We start from the raw sequence: 13,278 nt of genomic DNA, 5'->3' as shown, positions 1-13,278 counted from the left end.
CCGCAGCCCTCAGCACCTCCTTTCTGCACGGACCGTCTTCTTCCCAGGGCCACGGTGATGTGTCTGGTCTCCTTCTCCCTCCTCCCCTGGGCGTTCCCCGAGGGCCACCGTCAGGCCTGCTCAGGTGGCCCTTCCGGGATGACTCCGCTGCACCTGCTCACAGAAGGCCCCTCCGAGTCTCTGAGAATCAGGCTGTAGCTGTGCTACCCGTGGCCGAGGGGAGGAGGGTCCCCTGGACCGCGTAGGGCTCTCCCCGCTCTGTGGGTCTCGGCCTCCCACGGCCCACTTACCTAGAGGCAGAAAGTGCAGGGTCCACGGTGCTTTCACAGGCCCAACACTGTCCTAACCTCATAAAATAAGAAGAAAAAATACACTTTAGGTCAAAGAAAATGTTTTCATTCAGAATATTAATGTGTTCGTCTTTTTACCAGTGCAGTTGGAAATATAATTCATATGTTGGTCTATTGATTTATTTTATTTTATTTTTTCCTTCGTGGAGGAAGGGGCCAGTGAAGGCAAAAGTGCCTAGTTCACAAAGCCACAATGCAGCAGCCCTGGCTTCCCCTACTGATGAATTATTGGTGTAATTTTGTTAGAACTATGCTCTGCATCCTCCAGTTTAAACAGAGGGTGTGGAATTGCTTGAACATCCCTAACACACACTTTCTACATTTAAAAAACAAACAAGATAAGCTCTTACATACCCGCACTAACAGAGGAAAGTGATTGAGCTTTATTAATTCAAGGCTGTTTCCCTATTTCCATTACAACACAGGGTTCTGTGACTTAGTTTTACTCTTTTCAAAGCGGCGCATGTCCCCTCCTGATGATGAGCTTGCGTCCCTTACACATACTCCAGCCAGGCCATGGGCGGGGGGGTGGGTTGGGGGGCCTGCCCAGCCTTCAGTGTGGTGGGTCTGCCAGTTGGGATTATAATTTCTTATGAGAATTTAAGCACAGTGGGGAGCCTCAGATTACCAAGCGTGGACCTTTAATAACTTGTTGGAAGTGCATAAACAATTCTTAGAAAAACCTAGTAAAAATGGGTTAATGGTGTTACTTGCAAAAGGATTTCTTATGCCTGTGCTCTGTTAGTTATGGGAAATGTGAGCAGAAGAGAGGCCGGATCTTAGAGCGCACCAAGTACCTGTGAGCCAGTCTGGCAGGTCACTCGCCAGCCCTGGGGCACAGCAGGAGTGCAGGAGTTTGAGCCGGGAGGTCAGCAGCCTCCTGTCCTCAGCTCGGGTCCGTCCATTCCAGCGAGGCCCTGAGGGAGGTGAGGTGGGGTCACGGGAGAGCTGGAAGGAGAAAAACAAGCTGGAGACGGAGAGCAGGCCAGCCTGGCTCCTCGCCCTGGAAGGGAGGGCTGTGGAGAACCCCGTCAAGTTGTCATCGTCCAGCTCTAGGGCAGGGGCTCACCCTGGCTGCGTGTGCGGGTCACCTGGGGAGCCTTCAAACACACCACTGCCCGGCTGTACCCCAGACTAATTAAGTCAGGAGCTCTGGTGGGTGCGGCCCAGCCCTCAGCATTTGTTTAAGCTGGTCCAGGTGGGCAGGTCAGGCTGGAAGCCAGCCGTCCCAGGAAAGCTGGGCCTGCACTGTTGGCCTTGAGAAGCCGAAGGGCTCTCCTCTGCAGCCTCCCTTAAGTTCAGCGGTTCTCAACCTGTGGGTCGCGGCCCCTTTGGCGGTCGAATGACCCTTTCACAGGGGTCGCCTAAGACCATCCTGCATATCAGATATTTACATTACGATTCATAACCGTAGCAATGAAAATAATCTTATGGTTGGGTCACAACATGAGGAACTGTATTTAACGGGCCAGAAGGTTGAGAACCACTGGTTAAGTTGGACACCTCTGGGCCCCTCATGCACACCCGCCCAGTCTCCACGCTGTAGGGAGGGAGCACGATGCTCAGCTCTGCAGTGTGGAGGCTGGAAGGCTGGGCTCCTGCCCTGCAGCGGGAGCAGGAAAGGGGCTCAGTCCCCAGTGCTGCTAGGGGAGGGCGGGGCTGGCAGGAAGGGCTGCATCTCTAGAACATGCACACATCCACCAGGGATCCACTCCGCAGACACTGCTCGTCTGCTAAGGAGAATTTCCTCTGCGTCGAGAGCCTTCCTATTAGAATTGCAGGCATGTGGCTTCATGAACACCACTGGCCACTTGGAATTCCTCTGCTGCCCGTCCCCTCCCCCAGCCTCCATCACCCCAGCCTGTTGCTCCTGGAGGCGCCTGAGGAGGCAGCTGCCCAGAGATAGGAAATGAAGAGGGTGTATTTTAGGTCTGCACCACAGTTCTTTTCTCTCGGGGAGCGGGGGGGGGGGGGGGGGGGGGGGGGGGCACTTTGCATTGTTTATTAATTGCCTAAGTTCAGTATACATGCATTCTTGTTTAGACCTTTTAAACAGTATCCAAACATACCGAGTACTATGTGAAAGGCCTCTTTCATCTCCCCCGAATTCCACTCACCTCAGATATATCGCAATTACTGTATTCTGTGCATTTGCATTTACATATGCAACTATATCACACGATCGGGGTGCCTCTGCAACTTGCTTTTTTTTCTCTCAGAGCACTGCCATTCCCAGGCCCACATATCTGATTCCATGAGAAAGCCCAGAGGCTCGAGTCCCTGAGTGGCCTGGCTGTCTTGTATTCATTTTTGTCAAAGACTGGGAAGTACCTAATGTAACCAGGAAATCCATCTTTCCTGCCAGTGACCGAGGGAAGGCTGAGTGGTTTTCTTGTCAAACAGATTGTAGCCAGATCCCTTCTGCAGCCCTCCCCTCCGCAGCCCCGCGTTCAGTCCTCTAAGTGAGCTGTCAGGTGTGAGTGGACAGCACTCATCCACGTGGGGACCTGAGAGCCTGGGGGAGCCCCACCGTTGCTGAGCTGGCCGGGCCCCACCCAGGGGCGGGCAAGAGGAAACTGACAAGTACAAGTTAACCGGTCAGACACCCAGTCGCAGGTACAGGAGTGAGGAGGGGTCCTGTGGGAAGATTTCAGGGTAGGGGAGACTCTGGGCCAGGCTATGAGGGAGGAGAAGAATGTGGTTTGGTTGAAGAGGAATGATAACATTATTGGAGGGAGAGACTGCACCGATGCCATAATGAATATTGTGAGGACTCCTGACTTGGAGGATCGTTTGCTCGTCATAGAAATAAGCATTTATTGAGCACCCGTGCCACAGGCATCTTCTTGGGTGCTCAATCTATGCCACTTCAGGCAAGTCTCACCCTACTGAGCTGTTTCCATTTTACAAATGAGCCAAGCTGAGCCTTAGACAACTAACTTTTCCCGCCCAGGGTCTCACGGCGAGTGAGATGTGAAAGTGTGAGGCCAGCCGTGCTCTACTCTCCTGCCACAGCAGTCACCTGCGCCTTGGCATAGCCTCAGAGCCACACTTTGTGTTGTCTGCACAGGCTGGGCAGCACTTCTGTCTGCGCTTGGGGTGCAGAGGTCTGACTGTCATTGGAGCTGGCGGGGGAGTGGGGGTGGTGGGCGGGAATGGCATGCTTCCCTGGATCTTGAGACCTGTCAGGGTGTTTGCTGCATGCCTCTCAATGGGAATTTTTAAATAACTTTATTTGATATAATTTCAAATTTGCAGAAAAGTTGCAAGAATAGTACAAGAAACATTTATATACACTTTACTTAAATTCACCAATTATTTACATTTTGTTGTATTGTTTTATCATTCTGTATGTATATACTCATATATATTTGTCATTCATATATTCATACAGCTATATATTTACAATATATCTTATATAGATGATATGCATACATATTTTCCATTCATCATATAGATACACATACCATTAATGAATGAATTAGAGACATTATGCCCTTAACCTCTAAACATCTCATTGTATATCTCCTAGGACAGTGATGGCGAACCTTTTGAGCTTGGCGTGTCAGCATTTTGAAAAACCCTAACTTAACTCTGGTGCTGTGTCACATATAGAAATTTTTTGATATTTGCAACTATAGTAAAACAAAGATTTATATTTTTGATATTTATTTTATATATTTAAGTGCCATTTAACAAAGAAAAATCAACCAAAAAAATGAGTTCGTGTGTCACCTCTGACACGCATGTCATAGGTTCGCCATCACTGTCCTAGGAACATAACCACATGCAGTTATTAAAATCAGGAAATTTAACATTGGCCCAATGCTGCCATCTAGTCCACGTATACATTCAACTTTTGTCCATGGTCCCAATGTCTTTTACGACTGGTTTTCCCCTCCTGATGGGCATTTAATGGCAGCGCTCGGGGAGCTTCATTGACTCAGACTCCTCCAGCCCATAGCTGAGCACCTCCCCTGAGCTGAGCCCGTGTGGGCGGCAGCCTGCTCAGGCAGAGGGTGTGGCCAGATAGCCTCGGGATAGAGGGCAGGGGACAAAAGTCTTGGTTTTATCACTAATTGAACCTGAGGCCTTGGTGAAAGCCCTTTGCCCCTCTGGACTTTGGCCTCCTCACATGTCAAGTGGGGACTGTCTCCAACTGGTCCCAGGCTTTTCAGCTCCAACAGCAGGCCCTTCAGTGGAGTGTATTTCTAAGTGACACAGTTCAGGTGGGGTCAGCAGACTCCCCTTGGTGCCATAATGTGTGGCGGCTAAAGCCAGCGTGGGTTGTGTTACACAGCAGCAGACATGTCCTGACAGGAAGGAGGCCGTAAGCATAAGGCCCAGGTCTAGGGTGTTTGAGCTGGAAGGAGTCTGAATGGAGTTTTGTGTGAAGAAGACATCAGTGGGGCTTAAGGAAATGGTTTTAGGAAATACAGCTGAGGCCATGCCAGTGCAGGAACAGACTTGGGATGAGGCCTATCGGTCTGTAGAGTTGCTGGTCTTTGAGAAAATAGATCGATGGGCTTCTGTAGGGCACGTTTTCAACATGAGGTCAGTGCCTGGCCTGAGGCAGGGATAGAATGAGTATTTGTTTTTTCAAATCAGTTCATGAGTTTCCATGCTTTAAGGGTCCCTGCCTCCACCGTGTCTCTGGGATTTGGGGAGAGGCAGGTTGAACGCCCCTTTGTGCTCCAAGCCGAGCCTTGGCTGAGCTGCCCTCTGGCACCGGTCACTCTGGCTTCAGTCCCCACATTGAACACCCCACCCCCACCCCCACCCCAGATTATGATGCTTGTAGATCTCTTTGCTTTGACCTCCCATATGTGTCTGTCTTGGAAACCAAACATCATGCCAACTTAAAAATGTCTTTGGATATCAGAAGCAGTGTCCAGTTTTCCTAAAAGGTTTCCCCAGAATCAAACCCTTCTTTTAAATATTCTCTCCAGGTCATGGGGAATGTCAAATCCTGATAGGACCCAAAGGGCTAAAAGGAGATACTGGAGAGGCTGAGACTTGGAGACTCGCCTGACAGTGAAAGATGTGGGGCCTGGGAGAGAAGCTGGATATTTCCATGAATGTCTTTGAAAGCTGGTACCAACTCCCAGTCATTCCCAATCAGAGTATTGGACTATGAGAAGCGATGGTGCCCTCACCCTCCGCCCTTGAGCTGTGCCTCAGCTCCTCCCGGCTCTCCACTATCTCCTACAAGCCAGTTAAATGGCAGGAGGGCCTGGAGGACACCCGTCTGGCCACCCTGGCCCTGTGTCTCAGCCCTGCCGGCTGCCTCTTTCACAACCATCCTGGCGTTTTGTGTCCTGGGGCTTGGGGGTGGGTGTTTGCAGTAACAAGAGGAGCAGTGTTCCTGTGGAATCTTCTCATGTGGCAGCCTTTGCTGTGAGGGGATGTGTCCAGGAAATTTGCCCAGAGATGTTAATTCTGGGAAAACCACCAGTATTTCTGCACAAATCTGGAAGGAGCTGGAAGGAGCCTGGTGTGTGCAGGGGAGGGGGTGGGGTTGTCCCTTTACCCTGAGCCCTGAACCTGCTCCAGTGCAAGGCAGTGGGATTCAGCCTTCCACCCCCAGGCCTCACTGCTACCCTCCTGCTCTGGCACAGCCTGTGGTGTGGGTGCTCCCTCCACCCTTTACCCAGGCCAAGTCCCCTTCAGGAGCCTTCGGCAAAAAGTTAATGCTGGTTTTGGGAATTGTGAAGATTTTTATGTCTATTTTTAGTTAACTACCTAAAAAGGGCAATGTCCCCAGAGAGGCAGAGACCCAGGGACCTATTGGTACCCAAGGCTGTTCCAGCTTCATCCTCGATTCTCCTTTGCTTTTCATTATCTCAGAGCCTTTTGACTCCGTGAGACCCGCCTCTGAGCTCTGTAAATATCTCCCCAATGCTTGCTCTGGTCTTTCCGCCCTTGAGTCACTGGAGAGATGTACTCAGATGCCTTCGGATGGAGCAGTCTAGAAATTTCTGTGGCATGCTGATCTCCTCCCTGCCAGGGCAGAAGGTTCATGGGGCCAGGACTAGGTTAGGACTTGGGCAGGCTGGGGCAGAAGCAAAAGGTGGATTATGCAGACACTGGAGGCTGCTTCCCCACCCCTGCCCCCGGTTTCCCTGGAGGCAACCAAATTCAAAGCTTTGATCCGTGATGTTTTCGTGGGGCTGCCTCCCTTCTTCCAGCCTCCCTCTCCTGTCTAGTGTGAAGGCTCAGCACCTGGCAGGTTTCATCTAGCTGGTCAGACCGGAGGCTTCTCCTTTTCATGGGAAGTTGCACCAGGATTTAAGCCCCAGGACCCATGTCTCAGCATCAGAGCCCAGGCATGTTTGTTGGAATTCCCAGGTTAACAGAGACCCTCAAGGGTTCACTCATGCCTTCCATAGCTATTTCTCAAGCATGTGGCAGGTACCGTGCTAGGCACTGGGGATACAGAAGGTGAGCACGATGGGTCCTCTTCCTGTCTCCAGGTAACTTGCTGTCGTACACGCATGTTGAGGCAAGTTTCTGCAATTGCATTGCCTTGTGATGGGTGCGGAGATAGAACCTCCTCAGAGGAGCATGGAACCCAGCCTGGTACTAGTGAGCCATGAGCTGAGACCTGCCTGAGGAAGGTGCAACAGTCAGCAAAGAGCTGACAGCAAAAGCCTGATATTGCAGAAACTGAAAGGCATTCAGTGTAGAGAACAGTGCCCACCCCCGAGCCCCTGATGTTGGTGCAGGAACCAACCAGCAAGGGCAGGAATCTGTGCTTTTAGCCGTTTCCCAGGTGATGATGAGGCACGCTAAATTCTGAGAACCACCGATTTGAGCATTGAAGGCAAGGGTGAGGGTGTTCCCCAAGAGGGAGCAGTAAGAAAGCAGGCTGGAGTTGAAAGCCAGGAGCAGATCCCCAAGGCCCTTGGAAGATGAGTCGGACTTGATCCTGAGTGACAGTGGGCAGTCACAGGAGAGGTTGAGACAGATCTGTATTCGAGAAAGACAACTTTGGACACAGAATGATGGATATGTTAGGGCGGGGCCTGGGGGTGGTATAGTTAGGACTAGAATGGTGACGGGGGGATGTGGAAGGTGGCAGTCCGAGGAGCTTTTTAGTTGATGGACTTGGCATATATTAGCGACTGGATATGGGCAGGGAGGGGGCCTTGGGAGAAGGGGACACGCAGTGGTGTGGGAGAAGATCCTGGTTTGGGTTTGGGTTGTATTTCTACTCAGCTACATGTGCTTTTATGAACCCAGCAAGTCATCTGGCTTTTGTGCAAATCCATCTCCGTTTTTGTGAAATGGAAATAGTGTGAGGTACCCTGCCTGTGTTTGATTGGGGTAAGAACCAGATGAGAAAAAGGATGATGGGTTAAAACAGCTAACTGAATCCAGCTCTCTACAGAAAAACAGTTTGGAATAAGGTGACTCGGCTCTCCAACCCATAAATCAGATTCTTCTAAGCCCAGAAACAATTAATGGACTGCAGCAGATGGTCATATAAAATATGTATAAAATAGGATATAGAACATTGCTGACATTTAAAGTTGTCTTTACTAATAGGAACCAAAGCAGTTTCAAATGCTAACCAATTCAAACAGCAGAAGCTCCAAATTTAAAGAACAAATATAAAACTTTGGCCTTCAGTTTCACTTGTCTGTAACACAGACAGACGGATATTAGCTCAGACTCTCCTTCTGGCACATAGGTTTTCCCAGGGTGGCCAGGAAGAATATAGGGTGGGACTTTGGCATCATCTGATTTCATACTGTGCTGCTGCCCCTTCCTTATCAGCTCCTGGCCCACCACTTCAGGGGCTGTCAGCCTCCTTCCAGCCCCAAGAGCCCCAACCACAGCTGCATTCATTCGTCCTAATAAAGCACCACAGACTAGAAGTCCAAGATCAAAGTGTCAGCAGGTTTGGTTTCTCCCAAGGCTTCTCTTTGTGGCTTATAGATGGCTGCCTTCTCGCTGTGACCTCACATGGCTTTTCCTCTGTGTCCCAATTTCTTAGGACCCACCCTACCAACCTCAATTTAACCTAATTACCTCTTTAAAGGCCCTATCTTATAGTCCCCTTCTGAGGTATGGGCGTTAGGGCTTCAACATACGAATTGGGGGGACACAACTAAGCCCACAGCAGGCCTCCACAAAGTTCCTCTGATCGGATGGCTTTCCCTCTCCACAGGCGGTCAGAGCCTGGCTGTGGTCCAAGCCTTTCTTCTTCCCTTGACAGCCTCTCCCTTCCAGTTATGCCCTCTCCCTTCCCAACAGCCTGGGATGATGAGGGGCGGGGGCTTCCTAGCTCAGCCAGTCATGGGTATTTCGTGTCCCATCCAGTATCCACTCGCGGGGGATTTGGCTTTCTCATGTTCTTCCTGGCTAGCATCTTTGAGCTCTCCCTTTCCTAGCCTTCAGACTCTTCTCTCTCACCTTGGAAGAAACCTTAGCTTGACATTCCTCTTCTGTCACCCCATTTCTCTCTGTCGCTTTCACCTCTGAAATTCTGCATAGATTAGTTGACTCCCCCCCTGTTTCCTTAGAATCTTCTCTGGAGTGACTTCTGACACCCCTGTCCCACTGCACCTGTCCTCCCCCACACCACCCATTGCTTGGTGCTGGTCATACCTAAAGCTAACTTCCCAGTGTCCCTTGTCTTCTGCCCTTGGCTACAGTGGCTGTCCTTCTGCCTCTCGGAATCCTTCCACAGCCCCTCTCCTTCATCCCAGCTCCTCACGTGGGCATCGCCTGGGATCAGACCCTGGCCCCTGCTCACCTTCACTGCATTCTTTTCCCCAAAGAGCTAACCCATGTCAGTTTCCATGATATTCCATCTTTGATCCTAAAATCTTTCACTTCCAATCTCCACCAACCTTTCTCTGATCTCTGATCTCTGATCTCTGAATTCTGATCCTGGGCTTTTGCCTACATTCAGATTAAATTCTTTCATCCACCATTTTCACTCTCACCAAGTCAAACCACGTCTTTCACTCCCAAATTCCATAATCTATCAATATAATTTTCCCCATTTATCCAAGCAAGAATTCTCTAATGAGTATTTGTACCTCCCTCTTGTTTTAGCCCCTACTTTATTTAACTTTTCCTCTGTCTCTTATTTATATCTTCTGCTTCTCTCCAAAGAAAAGAAGCTGCCTTTACCCAAGCTGGTCCTGTGTGACCAGTTCCTTCTAAGAGTATGGCAGTAGCTTCCTAATTGGGTGTCCTTGTACCCAGGGATTGTAGAGACCGCCAGATGTCCTCTAGCCCAGGAAGACTGAGGACAAAGACCCAACTCTCAGACTTGGCATCCTACACCAGCACTGTCCAATGCAACCTTCTGTGACGATGCCGTGTTCTATGTCTGCACAACATGCTAGCCACTAACCACGTGTGGCTATTGAGCACTTGGAATGTGACTAGTGTGACTGAGGAAATGAATTTTTAATTTTCTGGGATTTAAATTGTCATACTATCTTCACACCACTGCTCTCTAATCCCAGCTTTGTGCTCTGGCCAACCTCCACCAAACATCACCCCGGTTCTCAGCTCATAGCCACTCCCTGTCCCTGAGCAATGGGACGGTGCTGCTCCCTTCTCTAGTCCAGATCTTCTCTAGTCCGCAGGCCCATCCTGTGCCCCAGCCTTTAACCCTTCCTAACCATCTCCTTATCCCACAGTGTATACTCTTTCCCCCTCATGTGAACAGCCATGTCATGTGGCTGGATAAATTTATTTTTTAAACTTTCTATTCAACTTCTATTTTGAAATAATTTCAGATTTATAGGAAAGTTGCAAAAGTAGTATAAATAAATCTTGTATACCCTTCACTCATATTCTCCAAATATCAACATTTTGCCATGTTTGCCTTATATTTTGTCTCTCCCTCTCTTTTTCCATCTCTCTTTCCCACTACACACACACACTTTATGAGCAGTTTGAAAGTAAGTTGCACATATGTTATCCTCTGCACCTAAATTCTCTTGTGTATATTTCCTAAGAACAGTCTCTTATAAAAGAACAGTTGGGAGATCAAAACACAAAATTAGCGTTGATACAATACTATCTATCATCTAATTTATTGGACTTGGTAAAAATTTTCCAGCTGTCCTATAAATGTCCTTTATGGCAAAAGAAGAAGGCCACGTGTCTTGACATTTAAGCTCTTGAAGACAAGTCCTGATTTCTACATTTGGTTGGTTTTCTCCTCAGTACCCGGGCTAGTAGTCTGTACTGATTGGCATGTGTCCTGTGCATAGTAGGCCCTCAGTAAGTCTTTATGAGTTGAATGGACAGATCAAAGATGGTGACAAACTAGGGTAAACTTGATGGAGGCAGGCCTCTCCCTGGGCTCAGCCACGTAACTGGAAGCCATCAGCTCCGTGCTCTCAGTGTGCTTCTGTCAGGGACCAACTGCTTACAGAATGCTCTGGGGTTCCCAGGTGGGTAGCAGCACTCCTCCCATTTTACTGATGCACAACTGACAGCCCACAGAGTTATCTGACTTACCTGTGGCCACAGAACAACTCCGTGCCCAAGCCAGGGCATAGCACTGCTTCTCTGTAACATGCAGAGGCAAAACCCCGCTCATTCATCCAATAAATAGTTATCGAGTGCAGCTGTGTGTCGGCACATTGGGTTCACAGCTTATACTTTAGGGGGAGGCAAAGGGCAAGCAATGAATAAATAAGTAAATAGTTTGTACATGGTGATAAGTGCCCTGCGGGAGATAAAGTGGGGTACACATGATAAAGAGTGCTAGGGGTGTAGGGTTGATATTTGATATAAAGTGGTTAGGGAAGATCTCATTGGTTAAATGACTTTCCTCCATTTTTTTGTGTCAAGGTATAATTTACATACATTAAAACTTACCCATTCTAGTGCACAGTGCTGTGAATCTTGACAAATGCATACAGTCATGTAACTACCACCGCAACATAATACGGTTCTATCACCTCGAAACATGCCCCTGTGCCTCGCCCTGGACAGGTGGCTCAGTCAGTTGGAACATCATCCTGTCACGAAAAAAGTTGCAGGGTTGATTCCCAGTCAGGGCACTTACCTAGGTTGTGGGTTTGATTCCTCTCTCCCTTCCTCTCTTTCTAAAAATCAATAATGAAAAAAAAAAGCATATCCTCAGGTGAGGATTAAAATAAACAAAAACATGTCCCTGTGCTCTTAGTGGCCAACCCCTCTACCACCCACCTCTGGCAAGCACCAATCTATTCTCTGTCCCTTTCGAACATGTAATGGAAATAGAATTATACAGTACGTAGCCCTTGATTCTGGCTTCTCTTAGCCGAAGATATAAATCACTGATGAGATTCATCCATGCTGTATATCTATAGTTTGTTTATTTTTATTGATGAGCAGTATTTCATGGTATAAAGGTACCACAGTTCATCCATTCTTCAGTTGAGGATATTTGGATAACTTCTAGTTTTGAACAATTATAAATAAAGCCACTATAAACATTCACATTCAGGTATTTGTTTGCATGTTAGATATTCATTTTGCTTGGATAAATAGGTTAGATGGCTTTTGAGCGGAGACCTGAAAGAAATGAGAAAACAAGTCATGAAGATAGCTGAAGATATTTTTGCCTATTTACCACATTGTTATTTAGCCAAATGAATAGGTTTGTGCTGCAAAACTGGTCTGTTTGGGTCATTTTTAAAATGTGAGTTGTTTGGCAGTGGGAATGGAGGAGACCATTGGTTAGTTCATTCATTTGTTCGTTCATTCATTGATCCATTCAACAAAGATGTAAAACATGAAAGCCACTAGTCCACAGTCTGTGACCCAAAGGAAGCCTGAGACCCTTGGATCCACACCAAAGGCTAATTTTAGTTGGTTTATCTGACATAATTTCCTTTCTGAGTTTCCTGAAAGTTGGGATGAGAGAATAGTGAGTGAGTTTGGGTATGGTCATTGAAATGGATAATGAAGGCTAAAGCATTGTTTAGTTTTTCTCTCAGTAGAGGCCTCAGGGACCCCCTTCAGAGGCCCCCAAGTCCTGATATTCATTTGATTGTGAGGTTGTCTGTGTGAGACGGCAAGATCCCCAGAAAGACACACAGAACTGAGGGCTTTGCCTGGATGAAGGGCCAGCGGGCAAGACAGCACCCTCCTAGGATTCAGGAGCTTTGGGAAACAGAACTGACAGAAAGTAACCCCTGAACTTCTTCGTTTTAGGTGATGCAACTGTGAAAAAGAAACCTGCCCCCAAGACACCTCTAAAAGCAGGTAATTGGTCATAGCAATGTGTGGGGGCAAGGGAGTCATCTGCCAGGAGGGGTTTTCCGTTGTCCTGCTAGCCTGACCGCTGGGCATGTGGTCCCAGGAGGGCACCCCTCGTTCAAGCTCAGCGTTATTCAGGCTGAACCTTCCCCCAGAGCCTCTGCATAGCTTGGTCCCCAGCCTCTCACTTACTTGTCTTTTCTCCTGCTTCCCCTGTAAGGACAGCATCACACAGTAGTAGCGACTCTCCCATCCCTTCCGCAAAATTCTGCTTAACCCTCTGCCCTTCACTCTGTCTCTAAGGAGGCGATCTGCTCTGTGCTGTTTAATGCTCTGCTCGGTCTGTCCTTGTCACATGGAATCTTGTCTGTTTCCATTGGAAGGCATTTGGGGGCATGAACCATATTGAGCCTCTCAGCCAAGGTGACCTGGAGGTTAAAGAGCAAGGTGCTGTCTAATTAATAAAGGAGTTAGAATGTAGATTCAAAAAATTAGGGCAAGATACAAATTCCTGAGCTACCAACAAATGGAGGATAATGCCATGTCACTGTGTGGGCCACATCGAGGGAATCAGAATAAAGAGGTGAACAAACCTAGCAAGTCCACCAGCTCAGATGTTCTGAAGCAGTGACCACGGCCCTCAGTCTTACCCTGGAGGCTCCAGAGAGGAGCAGCAGACTGATGTGGACAGCAGTGTCGCATGAGA

General features: G+C 48.5%; 1 protein-coding gene across 7 annotated transcripts in view; it reads left to right on the top strand.

Moving 5' to 3' along the window:
• The window catches only part of MYLK (myosin light chain kinase), a 272,007-nt gene that overhangs the window by 211,119 nt on the left and 47,610 nt on the right, over positions 1 to 13,278 (top strand). For all 7 annotated transcript variants that reach the window (XM_036348906.1, XM_036348905.1, XM_036348904.1 and 4 more), the window contains one exon: positions 12,528 to 12,578. In XM_036348906.1, coding sequence (XP_036204799.1) covers positions 12,528 to 12,578 — 51 coding nt within the window. The remainder of the gene's footprint in view (positions 1 to 12,527; positions 12,579 to 13,278) is intronic.

Source organism: Myotis myotis, unplaced genomic scaffold (genome assembly GCF_014108235.1).
Source record: "Myotis myotis isolate mMyoMyo1 unplaced genomic scaffold, mMyoMyo1.p scaffold_m19_p_2, whole genome shotgun sequence".
Classification (NCBI taxonomy): domain Eukaryota; kingdom Metazoa; phylum Chordata; class Mammalia; order Chiroptera; family Vespertilionidae; genus Myotis; species Myotis myotis.
This window is presented reverse-complemented; position numbering and strand designations above follow the sequence as displayed.